The following is a 27007-nucleotide window of genomic DNA, read 5'->3' as shown; positions in this document are numbered from 1 at the left end:
TCACTTCGTGGCTGAGTTGCTGTGGTTCCTAAACACTTCCATTTTGATGGTGGAATATCTAGGAGGGAAGACATTTCATGAACTGACTTGTTGCAATGGTGGCATCCTATTATAGTACCACACTTGATTTCAGGGAGCTCTTTAGAGCCATCCATTCTTTTACAAATCTTTGTTAAAGAGGACCTTTCACCAGAATTAAACTTCTAAAGTAACTATACAGGCATGTAGAGCGGCGCCCAGGGACCCCCCTGCACTTACTGTTATACCTAGGCGCCGCTCCGTTCTCCCATGCTGCAGGCGCCTCCTTCTCCCATGCTGCAGTGCTGGCCAATCACAGCGCTCAGCTCATAGCCTGAGGGAGAAAAAAAAACTCTCAGGCTATGAGCTGAGCGCTGCAGCATGGGAGAATGAGACCGCGGCAGGTTCCCCTGGGTGGAGCCTAACTGTAAAGATACCGGAGGCAATTATGGGAGAACGGAGCGGCGCCCAGGTATAACAGTAAGTGCAGGGGGGTCCCTGGGCGCCGCTCTACATGCCTGTATAGTTACTTTAGAAGTTTAATTCTGGTGAAAGGTCCTCTTTAAGGCAGGCTGCAGAGTTGCTTTACTTTATGCACTTGTGGCACTGGGACTCCATGAAACATGAGTTCAATGATTAGGTGGTGTCCCAGTACTTTTCTCCATATAAATATGACCTTCTCATGTTAACATCTATTCAGATCTTGGAGGATGTTCATAGTGCCTCATTTACGTTATTATTTATACATATATTTTTTTTTTCAGTCCAGGTTCTGGTAATCGTGAACGTGGTGTTCCTCCAACTTTTGGCTTCTCCGTTACAAAGATAGAACTTGATCACTGTCAAAGCATAATGGAAGTTGTAGCTTTGTAGCAGCTGGAGAGCAACAGCTTGCTGAATACTGACTTGGGCCTCTTGCACACGAACACAAGCCCTCTGAGACATACGGTCCGTGAGTGGGCCATATGTCCCAGAGCGGCATACATCGTGCGCACGGGAGCACACAGCATTATAGATTACAATGATGCTGTGCACGTCGGGCTGCTTGCAGGGCTATTGTCCCACACTTATAAGATTATATGAATGCAGGACAATAGCCCCGTGGGTGGCCCGACGTGCACAGCATCATTGTAATCTATGATGCTGTGTGCTCCCGTGCGCATGATCAATGCCACTCCAGGACATATGGCCCGCTCACGGACCGTATATCTCTGATGGCATACTTTCGTGTGCAAGAGGCCTTAGCCTAACCCTAAAGTAGACAGAGTCATGGAAACAGCTAAGCTTGCTGTGCTATGGTGTTTCCTTTACTGAGATGGGAAAACCCCTTTATAAGGGTTCTTTACTTTGGAGAATCTCTACTTGTTATAGGGGTCCATTGACAATACGCTGGTCACAGAGCATCCCACTGGAACCCCCAATAATCAACTGTTATCTGTGAGGAAACCTGGCAGTAAGTGTTCGTTTTCCCTGCAGCACCACCACGGGGGAATGTGTCCAATGCAAGCAATGGGTTTTACAGTATGTGTAATGTAAGACAGGGTAGGTTTTCCAGAGTTAAAAATGCTCTAACACCTCCCCTTTCTGGTCAAGAGTTGAGGATCCCACAACTGCATACCCCTCTCTTAGGGGCAGGGCCTAATAGGCGTTCTATCTTTTTTTTTACTGCATATGTAACATAGTAAGCGATACAGAGACAAATGATTTTTAAAAATAAACTTTTTGTTGTGCAAAAGTAGAAAAACATACAGTACAGACCAAAAGTTTGGACACACCTTCTCATTCAAAGAGCTTTCTTTATTTTCATGACTATGAAAATTGTAGATTCACACTGAAGGCATCAAAACTATGAATTAACACATGTGGAATTATATACATAACAAAAAAGTGTGAAACAACTGAAAATATGTCATATTCTAGGTTCTTCAAAGTAGCCACCTTTTGCTTTGATTACTACTTTGCACACTCTTGGCACTCTTTGAATGAGAAGGTGTGTCTAAACTTTTGGTCTGTACTGTGTATATATATATATTTTTAAAACTTTTTGTATTGTTGTAATCTATTTGACTTACAAAATGTATCATTTATAGCGCATGGTAAAGGTCACAGAAACAAAACCCCAAAACTATGGAGGAAATGTTGTGTTTTTGTTTTTTACCGCATCTCCCAAATAATTATAGAAGGTTATACAATACATAAGATGCCCCCCCAAAATGGTGGCATTAAACGATACAAGTCTTCCCACAATAGAAACAACTGTGTTGAGGGAAAAGTTATAGTTTTCGAAATACAGAGAAGAAAAAAATCACCACGTCCTGAAGTCCAAATTGGGTTGCACCCTAGGGTATATACACTCAGCAGTCTATTTCCGCACCAGAATCCACATGCGTTAGGGCTCCTTCAGATAGCCATATGTTGCTTTCCACATCTGCGGAGGGCCCCAAAAGATGTGGACAGCACTCCGTGTGCTGTCTGCATCTTTTCTTCTGTTCTATGGCCCTGCAAAACAAATAAAACGTGTCCTATATTTTGTTGGTGAAAAATCAGGACGTGGCCCCAAAAATGCGGAATGCTGAAGTGTCCGCAAAAAAACGGATCTGCCGTCTGAATGAGCCGTGTGTCCGCCTGGCCGTTCGGAGGCGTGCGGATCCGTCCAGACTTTCAATGTAAGTCAATGGGGACGGATCCGTTTGAAGATGCCACAATGTGGCTCAATCTTCAAGCGGATCCGTCCCCCATTGACTTTACATTGAAAGTCTGGACGGATCCGTCCCAGGCTATTTTCACACTTAGCTTTTTTTTGCTAATATAATGCAGACGGATCCGTTCTGAACGGAGCCTCCGTCTGCATTATTATGAGCGGATCCGTTCAGAACGGATCCGCCCGAACGCTAGTGTGAAAGTAGCCTTACTTGGAGATTTTGACAAGGATTTGCCCAGATCTCTAAATCTGCATTGAAAATCTGCCCAAACAGTTGACATGCTGCAGATTTTAACCCCATCCCGACATATGACATAATAGTATGTCATGGCGGCAAGTAACTTGCCGCATTTTGAGGTACTATTAAGTCATGGTGATCAGGCGGGCACCGGAGCGGTGCGCGCCCGATTACTGCAGGGGTCCGGCAGTCCCTGATGGCCAGTTCCTGCTGTATACGCCGGCATCGCTGTAAAAGCAGAAGCCGGCGAATTAACCCCTTCTATGTTGCGGTCAGTGCTGACCGAGGCATAGAGGGTGCATGTGGCGGGTGAGGGAGCCCATCGGGTCCCCATGCTGCTGTGGCGTGGACCCGATGGGTTACAAGGCAGCCCGTTACCATGAACTGGCTGCCCAATGCCTTGCACGGGGGCCGAGGCGATCCAGCCTCAGTCTGGGTCTCCTAGGCAACCTGTTAGTGTACGACTCAGTGTAATATATCAAACAATTTGCCAATTGGGCTACTAACCACTCTTGTCCCAGACACTAAAACGTAGCTTTTACTTCTTTATTAAAAATAAGTGGAGAAGGTGAACATTTGTGAGCTAACTGAAAGATTAAAACTAGCTATACCCCACGAGTATATTTGGGACTAGTATAAAGTGCAGGAGCACAGGCGGGGGTGCACTGACCCGCACTGCCTTTCCTAGATCCCCTGCTATATTAGCTGAGGTATTGTTCTGTGCCCTATTGCTAATGAACCCCAACAATTGAGGCTACTTTCACACTTGCGTTCGGAGCGGATCCGTCTGGTGTCTGCACAGACGGATCTGCACCTATAATGCAAACGCTTAGATCCGTTCAGAACGGATCCGTTTGCATTACCATGAACAAAAAATAAAGAATTTTTTTTTACATTGAAAGTCAATGGGGGACGGATCCATTTGAAAATTGAGCCATATTGTGTCAACTTCAAACGGATCCGTCCCCATTGACTTACATTGTAAGTCTGGATGGATCCGTTTGCCTCCGCACGGCCAGGCGGACACCCGAACGCTGCAAGCAGCGTTCGGGTGTCCACCTGCTGAGCGGAGGACAAACGGTGCCAAACTGATGCATTCTGAGCGGATCCGCATCCACTCAGAATGCATTAAGGCTGGACGGATCCGTTCGGGGCCGCTTGTGAGAGCCTTCAAACGGAACTCGCAAGCGGAGCCCCGAACGCAAGTGTGAAAGTAGCCTGAGGCGTGAACTTGCGGAACAGCCATAGTCCGCACTGAATGATTGACACTAGGAGCACAGAGTTCAGTCTAGCACTGGTGAAGTACAGCAGTTAAAACCAAATTTCTGCCCCCCAACATGTTTCACCAGCTAATCTGGCGTCTGCCCACTACTCCTGATGAAAATCTATATCGGTCGATCCCTAGTTTCCACTATGTAGGCCCTACAAAGTGACTTCAGACCTGAACTGGTCCTTAAAAAGTGGGTTTTGGAAATTTTCTTAAAGTAAGTATGTCAGATTTGCAAAAAATGGCCTGGGCAGGAGGGCGTAAACTGGCCTGGGGTAGAAGGGGTTAAAATCCCCTCCACAGCTCCGTTCTCATGGAAAATTTCAGTCCTGTGTACATGAGATTTTGAAAATCTCACCTACGTGTACGTAGCTGGTACAGAACGTCACTGTGGATTTTCCACATGTAATCCACATCCTGTGCATATACACTTAAGGGGTTAAAAAGCCAAAACGTAATCAGTGCGTGTATTGATGATGTTATAATTTCTTCTATACCCCAGTGGTGGTGTGTGAGGGTTATAAAATATTGTTGTACTTCACCTTAAATGTGGAGAATTTAGCTGGAGTGACCTTACAGGAGGTGACGGGCCGAGCAGGCTGTCTGTTGGCATGTTCCTGCTTTTCTCTTTTCAGGGAGTTGGCAGTAGATCAGTCCTTTCTTTCCTGTATGAGTGGGTGGTTGGAATGTACTGTTCAATGTGTCAGTAGGTTCGAGATCAGCTCCGATATTATATGCTTTAGAATTTCTTTCGTTGCACTTACTCACTCTCTGTAAATCCTTCGGATTCTCTAACCTCAGAAGAATGCAGGTTTGGCTCCTACCCTCAGTTGTATGATGTCTTGGTCACCATCAAAGCATTTTGCCTAGGGCTTGTTCACACGACAGTGTGAAGCCTGTGCCCGTGCTGTGGACCGCAAATTGCGGTCCACAATACTTGGGCACCGACCATAGCCCAGCTGCATGGGGATCACTGACAGATTCACTTGAACAAGTGCTATCTTTTTGCGGTGCGGAGGCACGGAACGGAACCCCAGGAAGCACTCCGTAGTGTTCCGTTCCATGCTTCCGTTCCGCATCTCCGGATTTGCGGACCCATCTAAGTGAATGGGTCCGCATCCGTGATGCGGAATGCACACAGAACGGTGCCCGTGTATTGCGGGCCGCAATACGGCAACGGGCAGCACACGTGTGAATGAGCCCTTATACATATACTTCTGGTTGACAGATGATGTGCTTGCTCTATGTTCATGTCTTCATTGGAGGCCCTGTTTGTCATAACAGACTCTTATACAAGTTCAGGGGCCATCAGTCGCTCCTTGTTGGTGTCCATTGTGTTACTATCTAGCACTCCATCGTGATTTTCGTTGCTCAAGATTCCCCCTTCAAAAGAGCCACTATGCAAACGTGGCTCCCTCACTGGTGGACCTGGCGTATCTGTAAGTTAAAGCATCATTAACTTTTCAAAAAAACTAGTATGTCATAAAGACATTATTAAAAGTTTTGATCGGTGGGTCCTGAGTGCTGAGACCCCCACTGATCTCAAGAATAAGGGGAGAGAAGCGAGGGCATATCACCCTCTCTCTCCTCACTGCACTGAGGCTGGCTCCATAGAAGTCTATGGGCTCATTTTGATGAGAGTGTGGGCTTCTCTTTCCTTGTTCTACAGATTAGTGAGGGTTGCTGGAACTGCCTGCCGGCAATCCGGACGCAAGCAGATGGCATCCGGATCCGTCTGACAAATGCTGTGAAATACTGGATCCGTCTCTCCGGTGTCATCCGGAAAAATGGATCCGGTATTATTATTTTTTGCATTTTTAAAGGTCTGCTCCGTTTTGTCGGAGCACTTAATGCCGGATCCGGCACTAATGCATTTCAATGTAAATTAATGCCGGATCCGGCATTCCGGCAAGTGTTTAGTATTTTTGGCCGGAGAGAGAACTGCAGCATGCTGCGGTATTTTCTCCGTCCAAAAAAAACATAAGAGGGACTGAAGTGATGCATCCTGAACGGATTGCTCTTCATTCAGAAAGCATTAGGATAAAACTGATCCGTTTTTTTTCCGGTATTGAGCTCCTGTGACAGAACTCAACACTGGAAAAGAAAAAGTGTGAAAGTACCCTTAAAGGAGTCTCTAGGACCCTGTTGGGCCACCTCTATCCTGGATACAAGACTAGATACGGTTGGGCATGGAGGCATACAGGTTCTGCGGCACGTTTGCCCACAGATGTTGCAGCTGGGCCTGTAGATCCTGCACACTCCTAGGTTGCTGAAGCTGGCGCCCCAGCTGCTCTTATATATAAATGCTCGATTGGCGATAAATCTGGCGACCAGGCAGTCCAAGGAAGTGATGCAATCTGGTAGAGAAATTCCTGGGAAACCCCTCATGTGTGTGAGCGAGCATTATCTTGCTGAAAAATATCCATTGGGGTGTGTAATGAAGGTGCCACCTGTACCTGGATGGTGGACAACGAAACTGTGGGAGCTACTCATGCTTGTTCGCAGATCAAATAATCCTCTCTACTGGTGGTCTGCCTGAGCCATTCAGAGTCTGTTTCTCGTGTGTGTGCCCTCACATGCCACTGCTCCCAACACCTCCTAATAGCTAGGTCAGAAGGGCCTTGATGGCGGACAATTTGTAGAACTGACCATCCTGCTTCTCTCACAGAAATGATGGGTCCTCTCTCAAAGTCTGTCAACTGAGCAGAATGTCTTTGAGTGAATCGTACATGCATGTCTAGTAGTCAGTGATCTTTCACCAAGAAGTGCACTACCCAAAAGTAGCCCCTGAGAGTTTTTTTTTTTTTAATAGGGCAGTGGGGGAAGCACTTCTGTGCCTTCTTGTGGCAACACACAGTGTCTAATCAGACCACGCCTGTAATCATATCTGTCTGAGACATAACTACATGCTAAGTTTTGCAGCAATCCAACCTTTCTACCTGGATGTGTTATTTTATTTATTTTTATTTTTTGTGTCAATGATTGTATTTTCAGAAAAAAAATATATAAATATGTCTGGTAAAGTAAAACAGGGATATAGTAGTATAACCACTTCATATACACTTGCACTGATGATAATATGTGAGCAGTGTCCGATAAAGCTGAAGTGTAAAGAAGTGGGTAAAAGAGAAATGGAGGTTTTGTTAACAATTGAGAGAATGATTTTCCATGTAATTTTTATTGCTTTGTGACTGACTGAATAGACAGATGCCAACATTATAAATCAACGGGGCAAATAAAAAAATCATGATTATGGTACATGGATCCGCAAAAAATGCTTCCATCATAATAATACAACAGTCTGCATTGGTTATGAACGGATCCGGTTGTATTATCTCTAGAATAGCCAAGATGGATCCGTCCCCCATTGACTTACAATGGTTTAGAGACGGATAGTCTTTTTTTTTTTTTTTTTTGTGTTCGAGAAAACAGATCCTCCACTATTGACTTACATTGTGTGTCATGACGGATCCGTCTCGCTCCGCACCACAGCTGCTTGCTGTGTTATTCTGTCCGTGATGGGGACGCAACTAAACGGACGGAATGCATTCTGGTGCACTCCGTTTTATTCACCATTGACAATCTACTGACAGCCTTTAAATCAGTTTGCTAGGAGATGTAATCAGTTTGTGATTATTTGTGGTCCGGACTCTGGAAACCACACCAATCTTGAGAATAAAGGGTCCAGAAGGCTTTTTTATTTTTTTTATTTATTTTTTAGCGCTATTTCCTTTTTTACATTTTTTTTCCTCCACAGCATTGCTCCTGGTCACCAATCAGACAGCACAACCCCATTAATTTCAATGGCTGGAGCGCTGCAGTAACCAGCTTCATCCACTACACAAGTTATGGTCTTGTAGTTCCAGTACTGCAGCTGACTGATGGGGGTTGTTGGATGTTTATATGGGTTGCCTTAGTCTACTTTCACACTGGCGTTTCTGGGTCTGCTTGTAAGATCCGTTTCATTGGTCTCACAAGCAGCCCAAAATGGATCAGTTCAGCCCCAATGCATTCTGAATGGATAAGGATCCGTTCAGAATGCATCAATTTGGCTGCGTTTAGTCTCCGTTCCGCCTTTGAGGCGGACACCAAAATGCTGCTTGCAGCGTTTTGGTGTCCGCATGACGATGCGGAGCCAAACGGATCCGTCCTGACTTACAATGTAAGTCAATGGGGACAGATCTGTTTTCACTGACACAATTCGGTGCAATTGAAGACGGATCCGTCCCCCATTGACTTTCAATGTAAGTCAGGACGGATCCGTTTTGACTTAGACTTTTTTTAAAAAGAATAATGCAAACAGATCCGTTCTGAACGGATACAAGCGTTTGCATTATCGGTGCGGATCCGTCTGTGCAGATACAAGACGGATCCGCACCGAGCACAGGTGTGAAAGTGGCCTAAGAGGACCCATTTTTACTTGCCCTGTTGGGTATGTGTTACTGTTGGGCAAGTGAAGGGCTCACTTATTGCTTCCCCTGGAAACAGCTTATTGGAGGGGACCTCAGAAGTGTGGCGGTGTGTTACCAATATTAAATGAGAAGGATTGTGTTTTTCAGATACGCCTGTCCTGCTGGCAGAACTACGCCCTGCCCGGGATGTGCTGTATGACTGGAAGTCGAGCTGTGAGACATGGAGTATTGAATTCTCACCAGATGGCTCCTGGTTTGCCTGGTCTCAAGGACATGGCATCATTAAGCTAATCCCTTGGCCACTGGAAGAGGAAGACCTGTAAGTGATTGGTCAATAGGGTGACATTAATTGTCACCAAGGCTATGAAAAGTGGACGGAAAGGGCAGATGATCAAGATCTAGTCTAAATACCACTAATAAATATACTTCTTTTTCAGGAGGCCATCCTCATGCAGAGCCAAAAGTCAGTGCCACAAGGGCCCCGAAGTGAAAAGGAAGGGAAGCCTGAAAGAAAAAATATTAGACTGCGGTCAGATAGTTTGGAGCCTGGCATTTGGCTGCACATCTGCACCAGCTGGATGGAAGCTATGGCCTCTTTCTAGACAAGATGCCAAATCTAGTGAACCTTGGCTTCTTTTGGCAACTGGGCTCAGTGATGGGCATGTCAAAGTATGGGAAGTACATACAGGTAAGGGTTGGTGATCTGCTTGCAGGATAAAGCACCGGATTTTACATTACTAAGTGGATATGTTGTATATTAGAATTTACATGGGCAAAGATCTGTCCAGTCATCTGTGTAGAAGTAGAAGGGCATGTTCACATGTGAGGAACACTTGACAATGCTGCACAGCCACAAATTCGTGTTCGGCTCTGATCTCTGCACAAATTATGCGCAGATTCCATGAACATCAAAGTGGATTCCTATTGGAAACAATGGGGTGTGGATTAAATGGTGTGGAATATGCACTGAACTCTGTGTGAACTGTAGTCCATGTGAACACACTCTTAGCTCTACTAGCCGTAGCGGCCATATAGTATACCTAGTGCAGAGTATATATAGAAAAGTATCAGAAGTGTTCCCATTAATAAATATACGGTATTCTGATCTTAGAACCCCTTGAATCAGGCTGTTTGGTGTGTGCTAGTAGCAGGTACAGCGGGGCCTTGGAGTCTACGGGGGAACAAAGACCCCTCTGTGGCAAAAAACACCCTGTTACAGATTAAACATTGGGGCCTAGCAGCTTTAGTTTAGGCCACCTCTTCGGACATGTCTGTTTTAGTAGCTACTTGCATTCCTATTGTAATAACAATTCTGTAGCTTATTTTCATATTTAAAGGATAACTGTCACATTTAGACCCTAATTTCAATTTTCATATATGTAGTTACTAATAACATGATATTCCAGAATCAGTTACTATTAGACTGACTTACCGCATATTTAATAAGATTCAGCCCTTAGCAACCAGTCTGCATAAAACTGCAATTTCACTATTCAGTTAAGATGGCCGCCACTGCCCTCACCCTGGGGCTAATCCTGCCTGCCCTCACTAGCAAGTAACAATAGCCCCCCAAAAGTGTCAGTAACCACAGCCATCCCCCCTAAAGGGTTAATCTCCTGCAGCACAAAGTGGTCCTCTTACCACACGTTGCTTTCATTTATACACTGAGCAGACGGCAGATCTCCCTTCCCTGGTCTGCACTGCTTCAACTCTGCATTCTCCAGCTCTGCTGAGTGAGGGAGCGTCTGCCAAGCGCAGGGACAGGGAGAAGTGCACACAGCCAAGGCACTGTTATCAGCTGCTGGGGAGGACCTGGCTTTAATCATTTAGGCCTCTTTCACACTTGCGTTGTCCGGATCTGGCGTGTACTCCACTTGCGGCAAGTCTTCAGGATTTTTGGCCGGAGCAAAAATCGCAGCATGCTGCGGTATTTTTTCCGGCCAAAAAACGTTCTGGTCCGGAACTGAAGACATCCTGATGCATCCTGAACGGATTTCACTTCATTCAGAATGCATTAGGATAAAACTGATCAGGATTCTTCCGGCATAGAGCCCCGACGACGGAACTCTATGCCGGAAGAAAAGAACGCAGGTGTGAAAGAGCCCTTACTTACAGTCCCTGGCTGTCAGTAATCTGACCTTGCAGGCTACCTGCTTCTGCGTCCTCTGTCCATAGACGGACCATGCCTAGCAACCCTATTTTAAGCACAGGTAAAACTAGGCAGTAGAGGGAACCAAAATGTGGAATTAAGGGGTAATTGAGTACACAGTGAAAAGTTGAAATAGGGCCAACAAGGTGATATTTATCACCACAATCCTATACTCAAAAAAAATAATAATAAAAAAAAATACGACAGTTATACTTTAATTTCTCTTTCATGTTGTTCCATTGCTCTGTTATTCGAACTAGAAGTTCATTAATAAATTGTGAGTTGTTTGCATTAAAGGTCCAACTGGGAGTTAAACAGTCTGCCATTATCCAATCAGTGCTGCCAGTTGCAGACTCTGCAGGGCCACATTGCCCAACTGTTAACACCCAGATGTCCTTTTATTGTAGACTGCTTAGGATAGGCCATCAGTGTTAGATGATAGTAAAAGGGGCTGTCTGAGATTCAGACATCTCTTCCTGTAAAGCAAATACTCACTAAATGGTAATCTGCTCATCTGTAAAATTACCGTATTTGTCGCTTTATAAGACGCACTTAGGTTTTTGAGGAGGAAAATAAGAAAAAAATATATTTTGAACCAAAAGGTGGGGTTTGACCTAATGGTGGTCTGTAGCTGACACTATGGGGGGATCTGTGGATGACGCACTGTTATGGGGGGGGGGGGGGAACTGTGGATGACACAAATACAGCATCTTATGCCCCCCCCCCCCCCTCATAACAGTGTCCCTGTGTAAATGGTGACCACCAATACAGGGGGTGTAGGCCGGCAACTGGTGTTGGAATTGTGGCGGGGCCCGGCACAGTCACTGTACTCTCTTTACACCGGGCCCCGTTCACAGCAGTCTTTATATATAAGTGTAGTCATAGGAGCTTTGTTAGCACAATCCTCCTATAGTACTCACTGTCAAACTACCGTAGCGGGCAGGTCGGCAGCGTAACTTCACTCACTCCCTCAACGCGCCTTCTCCTCCTGCTTTATTAATAAAGTGGGAGGAGCAGGCGTGTGTCTGAGTGAGTGACGTTACGCTGCCGGCCTGCCCGCTACGGTAGTTTGACAGTGAGTACTATAGAGGATTGCGCTACTGCAGAGGATTGCCATACTTTAACAAAGCTCCCATGACTACGTTTTATATATAAAGACTGCTGTGAGCGGGGCCCGGTGTAATAGAGTACAGTGACTGCACCGGGCCCCGCCGCGATTCCAACACCAGTGTCGGCAGAATATAAATGGCAGCATTCCCTTTATAAGATGAGGAAAAGGACAGGCATTGTTACAATGGATCCGCAAAAAAAAATATAATACCACACGGACGTCACATGGATGTCGTCCTTTTGTTTGTGCGGATCTGTGTTTTGCAGATGGCAAAATACATACGGTCCTGTGCATGAGCCCTCAGGCTAAGTTCACACTTAAGTTATTAAGAGCCAAAAACAGATGCTGGTCAAAAATGCAGAATAGGTGCAACTCTTTACATTACACCTGATGTCTGAGTAGGCTTCACTGCTGGCTTTGGCTCACAAAAACGGACTAAATAACTGAAGTGTGAACTTGGCCTTAGCAGTTTAGTGACATCACTTTGTCCAGTCAGCCCTTAGCGGCTTTCAAGGTTACAGATATCATTACCGATACCACTGTTGTGTAATTACAGGCCGTCTTCTCTTCAATTTATCGGGGCACCAGGATGTTGTACGGGATCTGAGCTTTACAAAAAATGGCAGCTTGACCCTTGTTACAGCATCCAGGGACAAAACTTTAAGAATTTGGGACTTGAAAAAAGATGGTAAGTCTGCTGTTTACGTAATGTTCTGTAGAAGTATGTCGCCATGTACACCACATACACCAAACCTTGGAAACCTGTGGTTATTGTTTTGCAGTACGATTGTCGCCTCTAAAGAAACACTCCAGGCAAAACTGATATACAGTACTGTGTTTTAGCTAGTAAAGAGACTTAAAGGGGTATTCCAGTTGTTTTAATTTATCCCCATTCCACAGGGGGGCTGCAGGGTTTACGGGTTCCCTGTTGTGATCTGTGGACAGGGGATAACTTCTTACAACCGTAATACCCCTTTAAATGGGTTCTCCAAGATGAAAGTTTTTGTGTGTAAACGGCAGGCAAGGTGATAAAAAAATTAAAACGACTTGCACTCACCGCTGGCGCTGCATCGGGCAGATTGCAGAGCTTGGAGTATGCCTTTTAATTGCGGTGACACATACATACGTTTCAATTGGAGTCACACAGTAATTGTTTGTAGTTCAGGGTGTGTGAATTGCTGAAATAGCTTTGCATCCGTAGTTATGTTTTCAGGAAAGTACACACCCTGGTTGTCATGTGGAACCTGAAATGCTGAAACGTTAAATATTCCATTGTTCTATATGTCTTTATATATGTGAATAGACCGTCTCAATGCAATTGTAATAATCCTGTACATCAGAAATCTCAGTCATGTTCTTCCTAATTCAATATCGCGGTGGGGCTCTAGTGTCCTAAATATTAATGACCAACCTGGATTTTTTTTTTTTTTTTAAGCTGTTCTGTGGGATCTTTATATCCTTAGGATAGGTCATTTATATATCAGATTGGCTGAGGTCTGATTCCCAGCACCTACTCCAATCAGATGTTCTCCAGTAGCTCCAGCACAGACGATATATAGATATTGAGAGCAGCTGACCATTTGGCACTCACGCTGGCATCGTTTTTTTTTAGCTTTTTGTCCCGGATTATGATACATGTGAAGTATTTAGGAAATAGTAATGTAGATTATAAGTAGTTCATTCCATTCAGTATACTGTGAGGAACAGAAGTATTTGAACACCCTGCGATTTTGCAAGTTCTCCCACTTAGAAATCATGGAGGGGTCTGAAATTCACATTGTAGGTGCATTCCCACTCTGAGAGAGAGAGAATAAAAAAACAGGAAATCACATTGTATGATTTTTAAAGAATGTATTTGTCTTGCACTGCTGAACATATTTGAACACCTGAGAAACAGCAAGAATTCTGGCTCTCAAAGACCTGTTACTGTGCCTTTTTAAAAAGTCCACCTCTACTCCACTCGTCTAACTTAGTAGCTCCTATCTGAGCCCTTTAAAGACACCTGTCCACCCCACAGTCAGATGCCAACTACTACCATGGGCAAGACCAAAGAGCTGTTCAGACACCAGAGACAAAATTGTGGATCTCCAGAAGGCTGGAAAGGGCTGGGCAATTGCCAAGCAGCTTGGTGAAAATAAATCAATTGTTGGAAAATGGAAGAGGCTAAAGACAACTGTCAGTTTTCCTCGGACTGGGGCTCCATGCAAGATCTCACCGCGTGGGGTATCACTGATGATACCGTCATGGTTTTAAATCATGCATTGCATTGAAGGTTCCCCTGTTCAAACATCACATGCCCAGGCCCGTCTGAAGTTTGCCAATGACCATCTGGATGATCCAGAGGAGGCACGGGAGTAAGTCATGTTGTCAGATGGTACCAAAGTAGAACTTTTTGGTCTAAACTTCACTCGTCGTGTTTGGAGGAAAAAGAAGGATGAGTTGCATCCCAAGAACACCATCCCTACTGTGAAGCATGGGGGTGGTAACATCATGCTTTGGGGGTACTTTTCTGCAAAGGGGACAGGACGACTGCACTGTATTAAGGAGAGGATAAATGGGGCCATTTATTGTGAGATTTTGATAAACAACCTCCTTCCCTCAGTCAGAGCATTGAAGATGGTCCGTGGCTGGGTCTTCCAACATGACAACGACCCAAATCACACAGCCAGGATAACCAAGGAGTGGCTCCGTAAGAAGCATATCAAGGTTCTGGAGTGGCCTAGCCAGTCTCCAGACCTAAATCCAATAGAACATCTTTGGAGGGAGCTGAAACTCTGTGTTGCTCAGCGACAGCCCCGAGACCTGACTGATCTAGAGGAGATCTGTGTGGAGGAGTGGGCCAAAATCCCTGTTGCAGTGTGTGCAAATCTGGTTAAGAACTACAGGAAACGTTTGCACTCTGTAATTGCAAACAAAGGCTTCTGTACCAAATGGTAACACTGATTTTCTCAGGTATTCAGTGCAAGACAAATACATTCTTTTAAAAAGCATACAATGTGATTTCCTTATTTTTATTTTTTTTTATATTTTTTTATTCTCCCTCTCAGAGTGGGAATGCACCTACAATGTGAATTTCAGACCCCGCCATGATTTCTAAGTGTGAGAACTTGCAAAAACGCAGGGTGTTCCAATACTTCTGTTCCTCACTGTATACTATTGTGGGTCCTGGGACTGATCAATGCGGTTTTAAAAGTGAACCCTCAGAAAAAACACTTTAGTGTAGATGACCATAGTAAACTCTGCTCCATTGCTGACACCACGCAACAAAAAAATAACTTTTCGTCTGCTACTGGGCAAAAACCATTTGTCCTATACTAAATCGAGTGTGCGGATTACAAATCCGAAGTCAGGATTGTTGTAACACATCACAAAATGTTGCTATGCATAAGTATGCCTAAATGAATTAAGCACTTGGAAAGCATGGAATAATTTTGAACAGAACGAGTTTTACTCCAACAATAACCTGATCTACATCAAAGTTTGCGTAGTAAACAGTGTATGAAAATGTAATAGAATAACAAAATTTCAAAGTCTCATTTTTCAGTTTAAAAGTCTTTTTTGTGCAAGGCCCATTACTGTTAAAACTGCTTCAGTCATATTTTCACAAACAGTGAAAATATGCACAGCAGTGGTCCCCCATCATGTTGGGATTCCAGCGGCCTTGATACCTGTTCTCCATTGTAGAAATCTTTATGGAACTGCTCTCCATGTTCGTCAATTACGTATCCGAAATTAGGTGGGAAAAAGTCAAGATGGGAATGTAAGAAAATGCACTTTCAATGACATTCGGCAGCCAAGTTGTTTATATGCTGTAAGCATGTTGTCTACTAATTCAGCATAGTTTGCAGCTCATCTGTTCCCAAGGAAGTTCTGCACTACTAGCACAAATGCATCCAAAGCTACAAGTTCCAGAGGGTTTAGTTTTGTTCTGAATGTGTCATCATGCATTAGTTTGCTTATTTCAGGGCCAATAAAAATTCCGGCCTTTATTTTAGCATCAGTTTTCAGTGTGCTAAACTTCTCCTTCAAATACTGGAAACCATTTCCATCACTATCAAGTGCAATTACAACATTTTTCATTAAACCAAGTTTAATGTGAAGTGGTGGAAGATAAACTTGAAATGGATCGACCAGTGATTTGTGTCGTACATTGTACTGACCAACTGTGTGCTCGACTCTGAGAGGCCACTGTCTCATTTTGTAATGATTGTTGTCATCATGACTGTTCCATAGGCACAAGAAACACATATATACTTTGTACACAAACTGTAGGCCAAGCAGCAGTGCTACCACTTTAAGGTCAGCACAACTTTTCCATTTATGTTCTGAGTATTTATTTGATTATTTTCAAAATTTAACTCCATAGAAGCATGGGTCTCTTTTATTCCAACCGCATGAGCCAATGGAATAGATGGTTTTTCATTACCATTGTGCAACAAGACAGCTTTCAAACTTGTTTTTCTAGAGTCTATGAATAGCCTCCATTCATCGGGAACATGTAAACCATCTAACTCCATCATGAGACCATTTGCCTCGTTGTAGCAAATTCGATTCCTGGAGTCTAGAAGCTAGCAGTTCTGACTTTTCTTTAGCTAATGACAGATCTCTTACCAGATCATCTAAATCTGATTGGCTCAGCAACCCTCTAGTTGTTCTGGATCAGGAAATACATTGTGACAATCAACATCTTCTTATTCATCAGGATGAGAACTAGGGATCAACTGATATCGGAGTTACCAATAATATCGGCCGATATTCATGATTTTCAAAGTTATCGGCATCTAACCTTGCCGATTAATGTGTCCAGCGCGCTATCGCAGAACATGAGCGGCCTGCTGTCAGCTCTCCATGTTCCCTCAGTAGCACAGGGGAGAAGGAGTCACTCTCTCCTTCTCCCTGTGCCGTGCTGCCAATGAGGAGAGATGGAAGGAGGAGGGCGGGGCGCACTGCTCCACCAATGAAAGTTAACGTCTAATACAAATACAGGAGGCGGTGCCCAGCCTAAATGACAAATGCTGCGATCAGTGGCAGTTAACCCCTCAGGTGCCGCACCTGAGGGGTTAACTGCTGCCGCTGATCGCAGCTCCCTGTCAGAGGCAGGGTGCGGCTATGTGATTCTGCACCGACACACCCGCCTCCTGTATTAAACGTTAATTATCATTGGTGGCGCAGTGCGCTCTCCCCAGTATTAAAATCATTGGTGGCAGAGGCAGTGGCAGCTTCTGATCGGAGCCCCAGCAGTGTAATCCTGGGGCTCTGATCGGTTACCATGGCAGCCAGGGTGCTACTGAAGCCCTGGCTGCCATGGTAAGCTCCCTGCTGCTGTGTGCACTATGCTCAGGGCAGCAGGGAGAGTGTGAAGTCCTATTCACCCTAACAGAGCTCTATTAGGGTGAATAGGACAAGGGATCAAAAGATCTAGCCCCTTAGGGGGAAAATAGTTATTTAAAAAAGAAGGTAAAAAAAAACCATCAAAATATTAAGTATAAATCACCCCCTTTCCCAATTTTACATATAAAATATATAAACAATAACTAAATAAATAAACATGTCACATATTGCCACATCCAAAAAGTCCAAACTATTTAAATATTTAAAAAAAATATAAAAATCTATGTGGTGAACGCCGTAAAAAAATTATTTTTTTTCACAAAAATGAACAGAATATCGGTATAAGTTATCGGCTATCGGCCTGAAAGTTCACAGGTTATCGGTATCTGCCCTAACAAATCAATATTGGTCGATCCCTAATCAGAACCTTCTGTTTCAATTGCTGTTCCTGTTGTGGGAGGAGCAGGCACTGGATTCTCTACATCGTGTACTGGTTTAACGGCAGACTCGGTTAGGATACACAATTTGTGACTTGTTTCTTTTTGAATATCCAGCGATTTTAGTCATGCAAAAGTAATTGGTGATTTTTCTGCTCACGCCAAACCATGGGCACTGCAAAAGCCATTTCTTTCCTTTTACCATTCAACCACTGTGTTAGCCCAGAGTAATACACAGTCCAACAAACATGAGGTGCCCAGCTTTTATCTTGATCTCCAATGTTACAGTCAAAGTAATACTTGTAAGCAAGATGCACTCGCTTTGTCAGATTCTTGCGCTGATCATAGGTAGTGTATGTGCCACATATGTAGCAGAAATTGTCTGGATCGTTTATCCATCTTAAGTTTCAAAACTGATGGCACTATAACAGATCACTTTATCAAAATCTGTCCAGCTTGCCTTATATACTTACTGCTGACATCAGCATGAGTGCGTCCAGACAGGTCTGGACATGTCCATTGGAATATTTCCAATATAATGCATTAATATTATAACTGAATAGGCTTTGCATGTAACTTAAAATCTAGACGTGTCAGGCAAATTCTGAGTTCATATTTGGAATCGGCACGCTCATTTTAGTATAAATCACATGTTTTTTCTCTCAGTAGCAAAATCATTGTTGCTCGGTGAATTATCAGCACTTGACGTTATGGGCCTTAAGCTGCTCTACTCGTGTCCTCATGACAACACATCTTTCTTGGGCTCTAGCCTTGTTCAGCCTGATCTGAGATGAGGGCAGATGAAAATCAATATCCACATGTTGGTAGATAATGGTCTGCTGCTATGTAATGAGGGATGGAGACTAAATGTTTTATTACATTAGGTTAAACCCATATGGATGAGGGCACACTCCATGGTTTTTAAAGCAAATTGACAGAACTGCTGCGTGCAGCCTCTTCCTAAGGCCTCATTCTGAAAACCATAGCTTACTGTAGACATGGATGCCACAAGGCCTGCCCCAACCACAGGTCTAATGACCAAAACTAACAGCATCTTAGTTCCCTAGGATGTCGTTAGTTCAGGTCTAATGAAATATGGTCATGCCAGGACTTGCAGCTGTTGTATGGACGCCAAAATGTGGCCACATCACAACTGCCTGAACAAAGCCTAAGGAAGAGCAGACTTCAGACATGAATACAAGTAGGTGGTCATCTGGAGGACTGGTTTTCCTTTCCTTTTTTTTTTTTTCTTTCTTTTTTTACTATTGCAAACATGTTTTCTTTCCAGGTAAGCTGGTCCAGGTTCTCTCTGGACACGTCCAGTGGGTGTACTGCTGCTCCATCTCCCAAGACTGCAGCATGCTGTGCTCTGCCGCAGGAGAAAATGTGGTAAGAAGCGATCAGTCTCTGAGAATCAGAGTTTACCAGTACTGTCACAGGGATATGATCTGCAACATAATTTATTTCCTCAGAGTCTCACAAGCTGATATTGTAGACTGTTAGAGAACAGATATGATCTTTGACCTGTCCTACGTGTTCCAGTTTTGTAAGACATTAATGAACGTATTGCAGGTGCATTCACTCACATTGTGGCAAAACCACACGATTACCAAACCACAACTCTAGGTTCATGAATACTGAATCATTATCTTTTTACGCATTTATATGGTGCTGACATATTCCACATCGCCTTACAAACATTAGCATCACAATTGCTGCAAATCTCCACACCATTTCCAGAGAAAGCTGCAGGAAAATTCGCTACAATAGGACTTAAAGGCTATGCACACCTTCGGAGGCAGTTTTTTTTTATGATTGCATCTTACTCATTTTGGCCAAAAAAAATCATATTTTCAATTGGCCTTTATTAAAAAAAATATTGAGCCCTTCTGTCACAAAGGGTTAACTTGTTTGTCTATCTGTGTAAATCATACTTTTTACTTTCACTTTGTGCTGGTCATCAAATAGACCTTATCTCTAATTTACTAAGAGGTCATAAACACTAAGCCACTTTAAGCCACATTCCGATCAGTAAGATTAAGAACATTATAGCTCAGCTCTTATATCAGAGATAAGGAGCACTCTCTGTTAATGCATCTCAGCCCTGTACAGAAGGGCTACATATTTGTAATAAAGACTAATTAAAAATGACTTTTAGCTAAAAATGAGTACAATAATAAAAAGAAATTGCCCCCAGGTGTACATAGCCTTTAAGTGCAATAAATTCTTGCTCGTTCTGCTGCAGAATCCGACATTCTGTAGATTTAAACATTCCAGTGCAGAACAATTTTGCAGCATGTGAATGAGATTTGCTCAGATTTCATCCGCTTTACTACTTTTGTATTTCGTTGTAGATTTGTCAAACCCTTAAAGGGATTGTCCAGCTGTAAAACAATTTTCACCAGCCTCCCCTTCCCGCCGGGCTGGTGGAGGAAAGGATACTTATCTGCTTCACACCAACTGTCGGAGCCACTGGGTACCAGCTCCTTTGTTTTGCCACACTCCAGATCCTTTCAGCTTCCATAGTGCACGGCAGTCCCATCGTTTTAAAGCTGGAAAACCCCTTTAATGTTTACCTATGGTAGTTAAGTGTTCCTGCCTCAGTAAGTTATCAATACATGTGTGTATAAACGTACCATATAGTATAAGACATCTCTGACCATAGGTATGTTGCAGAATGCCATGTATGCAGGTGTTCAGTGCTTATTTCTGTTACTATTAAGTGATTTTCTGGGATACAGTTGTTACATCCATAGCAAAATATCAGTAACATTATGTTGCAGGAGGAACATTTGTTCAATGTGTATTTTAAGTGCAGACATGTTATGACAGTAGTCACTTTTGCCATTACTTAGGTGCTGCTGTGGAGCATGCGCTCATACACCCTCATCCGGAAACTAGTGGGTCATCAGAACAGTGTAGTGTCATGTGACTTTTCTCCAGATTCTGCTCTCTTGGTCACAGCCTCATATGACACTACCTTGATTTTGTGGGATCCTTACACTGGAGAGAAGTTACGACAGTTCCTGTGAGTAGCTTTATAGACATTGTTTAACCACATCTCAAACCTTGAAGGTGGGTTTACATGCTGCAATGTACAGCCAATTCAGTGTTCCTTCACGACATTCACCTGGTTGTTCAGTGAAGGAGACCACTGCATTTACAGTCAGGTCCATAAATATTGGGACACGACACAATTCTAACATTTCTGGCTCTTTACACCACCACAATGGATTTGAAATGAAACGAACAAGATGTGCTTTAACTGCAGACTGTCAGCTTTAATTTGAGGGTATTTGCATCCAAATCAGGTGAACGGTGTAGGAATTACAACAGTTTGCATATGTGCCTCCCACTTGGTAAGGGACCAAAAGTAATGGGACAATTGGCTTCTCAGCTGTTCCATGGCCAGATGTGTGTTATTCCCTAATTATCCTAATTACAATGAGCAGATAAAAGGTCCAGAGTTCATTTCAACCCATCAGAGACATAGGCGTGGCCAAAACAACTTAAAAAGAAGAAACGCATCGGTGAGCTCAGCAACACCAAAAGACCCGGAATTCTTTCCCTGGTGAAGAAAACACCCTTCACAACAGTTGGCCAGATCAAGAACACTCTCCAGGAGGTAGGTGTATGTGTGTCAAAGTGAACAATCAAGAGAAGACTTCACCAGAGTGAATACAGAGGGTTCATTACAAGATGTAAACCATTGGTGAGCCTCAAAAACAGGAAGGCCAGATTAGAGTTTGCCAAAAGCCTTCACAGTTCTGGAACAACATCCTATGGACAGATGAGACCAAGATCAACCTGTACCAGAGTGATGGGAAGAGAAGAGTATGGAGAAGGAAAGTAACTGCTCATAATCCTAAGCATACCACCTCATCAGTGACGCATGGTGGTGGTAGTGTCATGGCGTGGGCATGAATGGCTGCCAATGGAACTGGTTCTCTTGTATTTATTGATGATGTGACTGCTGACAAAAGCAGCAGGATGAATTCTGAAGTGTTTCGGGCAATATTATCTGCTCATATCCAGCCAAATGCTTCAGAACTCATTGGATGGCGCTTCACAGTGCAGATGGACAATGACCCAAAGCATACTGCAAAAGCAATCAAATAGTTTTTTACGGGAAAGAAGTGGAATGTTGTGCAATGGCCAAGTCAATCATCTGACCTGAATCCGATTGAGCATGTATTTCACTTGCTGAAGACAAAACTGAAGGGAAAATGCCCCAAGAACAGGCAGGAACTGAAGACGGTTGCAGTAGAGGCCTGGCAGAGCATCACCAGGGATGAAACCCAGCATCTGGTGATGTCTATGCATCCCAGACTTCAGTCTGTAATTGACTACAAAGGATTTGCAACCAAGTATTAAAAAGTGAAAGTTTGATTTATGATGATTATTCTGTCCCATTACTTTTGGTCCCTTAACAAGTGGGAGGCACATATGCAAACTGTTGTAATTCCTACACCATTCACCTTATTTGGATGTAAATACCCTCAAATTAAAGCTGACAGTCTGCAGGTAAAGCACATCTTGTTTGTTTCATTTCAAATCCATTGTGGTGGTGTATAGAGCCAAAAATATTAGAATTGTCGATGTCCCAATATTTATGGACCTGACTGTACATGCAGCGATCTCCTTCACTGTATGATGACGAGGGATCGCTATCCTTCATCTTCATATAGGATCAATGTTTCTGGGCAGCAGATCGTTGTTTAGACGGCACAATCTGCTGCCCAGGAACGATGATTGATGGTGCCTGCACAAACGACAGGATCACCCGATGAAAGAGCGTTTTACTCGTTCATTGGGAGATGGGTGGCATCTTTACACGGGTAGGTTGTCGGAAACTAGTGTTCATAGGAATGTTTGACGATTATCTGCCTGATATTCGGGCCGTGTAAATCCACCTTAAAGGAGTTGTCGCAGATTGTTATATTGATGACGTTATCTGCAGGATAGGCCATTCAGATCTAACAACAAGCACTCCTGCCAGTCAGCTGTTCCAAAATTGCATCAGCACTAGAACTACATAGCTCCGTCCATTATGTTGTGGGTTCAGCTGGTTACTGTGCTGCCATTCCCATTAAAGTGAATAGGAACAGTAACCAGTTCACTATACAGTGAACAAAGCTGTGTAGTTCCGGCACCGGAGCGTCTTTAGAACAACTGATCCACGGGAGTGGGAAGTGTTGGACCCCACCAGTTAGATATTGATTGCCTAGCCTGAAGATAACACCAGTCTTAATAAAGTCCCCCTAAAGTGTTAACACCGTGAACATAGTGTGTATATATTTTATAAGAGGGCATTCTAATCTATAGAAATAACTCGTGTATTTTGCTGTCAGCCATGTTCCATTGGCTCCTGATATGGACTACAGCAGTGTGGAGCCCCAGCTCACCGCCTTGAGATCTGTCTGCTTTTCACCAGAAGGACTGCACCTTGCTAGCTTGGCTGATGACAGGTGAGGGGTGATGGGCGGCATTGATTCTTTTTTTTTACTTGCATTGTTTGAACACTTGGTGGATAAATACAAGAGGTAGGAAGAGGTATTCAGTAAAGAACTGACTCTTACCCCGTTCATTTCCTGTGCAGAAGGTTGAAAGACAAACCTTTTGTTCATTTATCAAAGGACAGTTCCAGAGATCACATATTAGTGACCAGTGATGGTCAGTTCGCAGTGTTCACCAGCGAACACATGCGGGCTGCCATCTTTAGTAAGGTAGACTCACCGGTCCGGCGATGCACAGGTAAGCCGTTACCTGTGCCTGTGCTGGGAGCCGGCCTGAAATCAAATGCGTTCACCGGGAGCAGGCAGTTCCGAGAACAGCCTTTAATCGGCCTGTTCTCAGAACTGCCTGCTCCAGGTGACCGCATTTGATTTCAAACCGGCTCCAGGCACCGGTAAGGGCTTACCTGTGCATCGCCGGACGGGTGAGTAAAGATGGCAGCCCGCATGTGTTCGCTGGCGAACACTGCGAACTGACCATCACTGATAGTGCCTACTTCTGCCCACCCCTGCAGGAGGATAGGTACCAGTGATGATATGGCTGAGTTAATAAGCATGTGTACACACACACATATCAACCATCACAAGTAATTATTTATTAGCCCAGTGCATCCAAAATAAAAAGTAACTGATTTAAATCTAGATCATTTTCAAAAGTTTGCAGTTTTGTGTACAACAATTTATCATACAGTATATATCCTATGCCCATGTCGTGTAATGGCATCCATTTTTTAAATCTTTTATAAGTAAAAAAAAAATATGAGGGTTCACACACAGTGAACGTGTTATGGAATCTCAGGATCCGCAATGAATTTCTGCAACAAAGTACATTGCAGAGCTGTTAAAAGGGGTTGTAACAAATCCAAATCACTTACATCATCAATCGGCTGTCGACTAAGGGTCCATTAACACGTCTGTAGTGCATTGCGGATCCGCAATACATCCGGCCGGCACCCCCATAGAAGTGCCTATTTACAATTGTGGACAAGAATAGGACATGTTCTATTTTTTTCCAGAGCCGCGGACCCGTAGATCAGCAGCACGTTCCGGAAATGCGGAGAGCACATAGTGTGCTCTCCACATCCATTCCGTCCACATAGAGAATGCTGTGCAAATTTGTGAATTTATTAATTGCTATCAGTGGCTCTGCAGATTCTATTGTGGGTTTTTTGATGTGGACTTTTATGCGGATTTAAGAATTTGATGAAATGGGGGGGGGGGGGGGCAGGCGGTGAATGGAACAAGCCTCCCTTGCCTCACCCGTGATGATAGGGAGGCTCTTCCCCGCCTGCCATTGGCTAACCAGCCCCCCGACACTGGATGTTTTCATCTGCGCACTGTGAGAAGTAGCAGCGGCTGTGCAGGGACCAAAAGCGTAAACGAAACATAATGGAAGCTTTAATTTTTTTTTTTAAACACTGAAGTCAATGATCGACAGGAGCGGAAGATCTTGTGTTTTATATCCATCATTCACTTCATTTAAGTGATCCTTATTTCTGTTTTTTCTACACTATGCTGATGTGGACAAGCCCTTACTGTTAAGCCTAGTTCACACGAACGTTTTTTTTGCGGGTGTACGGGCCGTTTTTTTGTGTTCCGTATACGGTCCGTATACGGAACCATTCATTTCAATGGTTCCGCAAAAAAAACGGAATGTGTTCCGTATGCCTTCCGTTTCCGTTTTTCCGTTTTTCCGTTCCGTTGAAAGATAGAGCTTGTCCTATATTTGGCCGTAAATCACGGGTCGTGGCTCCATTCAAGTCAATGGATCCGCAAAAAAAACGGAACACATACGGAAATGCATCCGTATGTCTTCCGTTTCCGTTCCGTTTTTTCTGAACCATCTATTGAAAATGTTATGGCCAGCCCAATTTTTCCTATGTAATTACTGTAAACTGTACATGGCATACGGAAAAACGGAACGGAACAACGGAACGGAAACGGAAACACAACGGAACTCAAAAACGGAACAACGGATCCGTGAAAAACGGACCGCAAAAAACTAGAAAAGCCATACGATCGTGTGAACTAGGCCTTACAATCCAGTTTATACTATGTTTTTGCATCCTACTTGAAACTTACAGTTTTCTAATTTACATTTAAAACAGGATGCAGTGATATACAGAATTGATGCAGGGCTTCCTTTTCTGTCCAGTTGTGGTAAAGGATCCATCACAGATCCTGTTTTTTTGTACAGTAAAGTCAATGGCAACAGGATAGATGTCCTGATGCATGCTGTTTTAAAGGTACCCTTTTTTTTCTAATCTTTTCTAAAACATTACTTTTCAACAGGATGCAAAAAAATTTGATCCTAACATAATACAAAAGATGCTGCTTTGTTGATTGGAGCAAGCATTTACTTGCTACTTATACGGTATAATCTTTACCTTACCAGTACACTTAAAGGACACCTATAGACATCTTTGTGCACTAAAAATCAATAAACCCATATCTTACAGTAATGCAATTGCACTTGTTAGTTTACTGGTATCAGCTTTGCTTCATATGCTCTCAGAAATGCTGAGTTTTGCTGACTGCTGTCATCACCTGTGAAGCTCTGTGAGTGTTCCTATTGATTTCACATGCACCAGCACAAGCTCTGCTGCCCCGCCCCCACATCCTGTTACATAGCACAGCTAGCAGCCACTGACATATAGGCTGCTGAAACTTGCAAGTAACTTGGTAGTAAGATTTCATTCCAATCAACAACATGGTGAGTCTTACAGTATGCTACAACCTGTAATCAGCAGATCTATTTATCACTTTCCATTCTGTAGAAAGTCCATTATTTGTAGACACAATAGATATTTCTGCTGATAACGTTAGTGCAGCGATCTACAGTCAGAACCATGGCTTTATAAGCAGGATATAGATCTCATTACTGACGGCTCTCACTAAATGTACTCTCCAATTTTGTGCAGTTCACAGAGTGAGCTGTCACTTTTCCCACACAGATTAGTACAGTGTGACGATACACAATGCTATGTACACATATAAGTACACAGTGGGGGAGATTTATCAAAACTGGTGTAAAGTAGAACTGGCTTAGTTGCCCATAGCAACCAATCAGATTCCTCCTTTCATTTTCCAATTAGGCTGTGAAAAAGGTGGAATCATGGAATCTGATTGGTTACTATGGGCAACTAAGCCAGTTCTACTTTAAACCAGTTTGATATATGACTAAAAATGTCCGCACTCTCAAACACTTTATTCACCCCTGTGGTCGCAATGTTTTCAGCTCATTCACAGTCTCTTTTTAAGCTATGAGCTAAAATGTTGCGACTAGTGTTGTGTGAACTTGTTTCAAGTTCGGCATACAAGGTTCAAGTTATCTAAGAATTCCGTTATAGAGTCCGCTACCAGGGACCATAAGGGTCCATTCACACTTCTGCAACTGTTTTGTGGTCTGCAAATTGCGTATCCGCAAAACACTGACACCAGCCATGTGCGTTAAGTATTTTGCGGACTGCACGTGGCCAGCACTATGATAGAAATGCCTATTCTTGTCCATGGCTGTGGACAAGAATAAAACAGCTCCTATTTTTTTTTATTTTTTTTTTGCGGGTCCTTGGAACGGAAGTGCGGATGCGGACAGCACATGGTGGTGCTGTCCGCATTTTTTTTTGCGGCCCCACTGAAAATGAATGGGCCTGCACCCCTTCTGCAAAATTGCGGAATGGATACGGACCCATTATATGGACGTGTGAATGGACCCTTAGTTATGGCCCATGGGAGCAGAATCCATAACTGAATTCTTACATAACCTGAACCTTGTACGCCAAACTTGAAACACAAGTATGCTCAACCCTAGTTGCGACCACAGGGGTGAA

At 43.6% G+C, this 27007-nt stretch overlaps 1 protein-coding gene across 4 annotated transcripts in view; it reads left to right on the top strand.

Annotated features, from left to right (window-relative positions):
- The window catches only part of WSB2 (WD repeat and SOCS box containing 2), a 45284-nt gene that overhangs the window by 3811 nt on the left and 14466 nt on the right, over window positions 1-27007 (top strand). For 2 of the 4 annotated variants that reach the window (XM_044275819.1, XM_044275817.1), the window contains exons 2-7: window positions 8784-8955; window positions 9074-9324; window positions 12453-12584; window positions 18953-19053; window positions 20520-20692; window positions 23016-23132. In XM_044275819.1, the coding sequence (XP_044131754.1) occupies window positions 8784-8955; window positions 9074-9324; window positions 12453-12584; window positions 18953-19053; window positions 20520-20692; window positions 23016-23132 (946 nt within the window). Of the gene's footprint in view, window positions 1-8783; window positions 8956-9073; window positions 9325-12452; window positions 12585-18952; window positions 19054-20519; window positions 20693-23015; window positions 23133-25285; window positions 25407-27007 lie in introns of those variants that run through there. The other 2 variants (XM_044275820.1, XM_044275818.1) reach the window with 2 other exon arrangements.

The sequence above is a fragment of the Bufo gargarizans genome, chromosome 1, assembly GCF_014858855.1.
Source record: "Bufo gargarizans isolate SCDJY-AF-19 chromosome 1, ASM1485885v1, whole genome shotgun sequence".
Classification (NCBI taxonomy): domain Eukaryota; kingdom Metazoa; phylum Chordata; class Amphibia; order Anura; family Bufonidae; genus Bufo; species Bufo gargarizans.
Note: the sequence above shows the minus strand (reverse complement) of the source record. Positions and strands in the feature narration are given on the sequence as shown.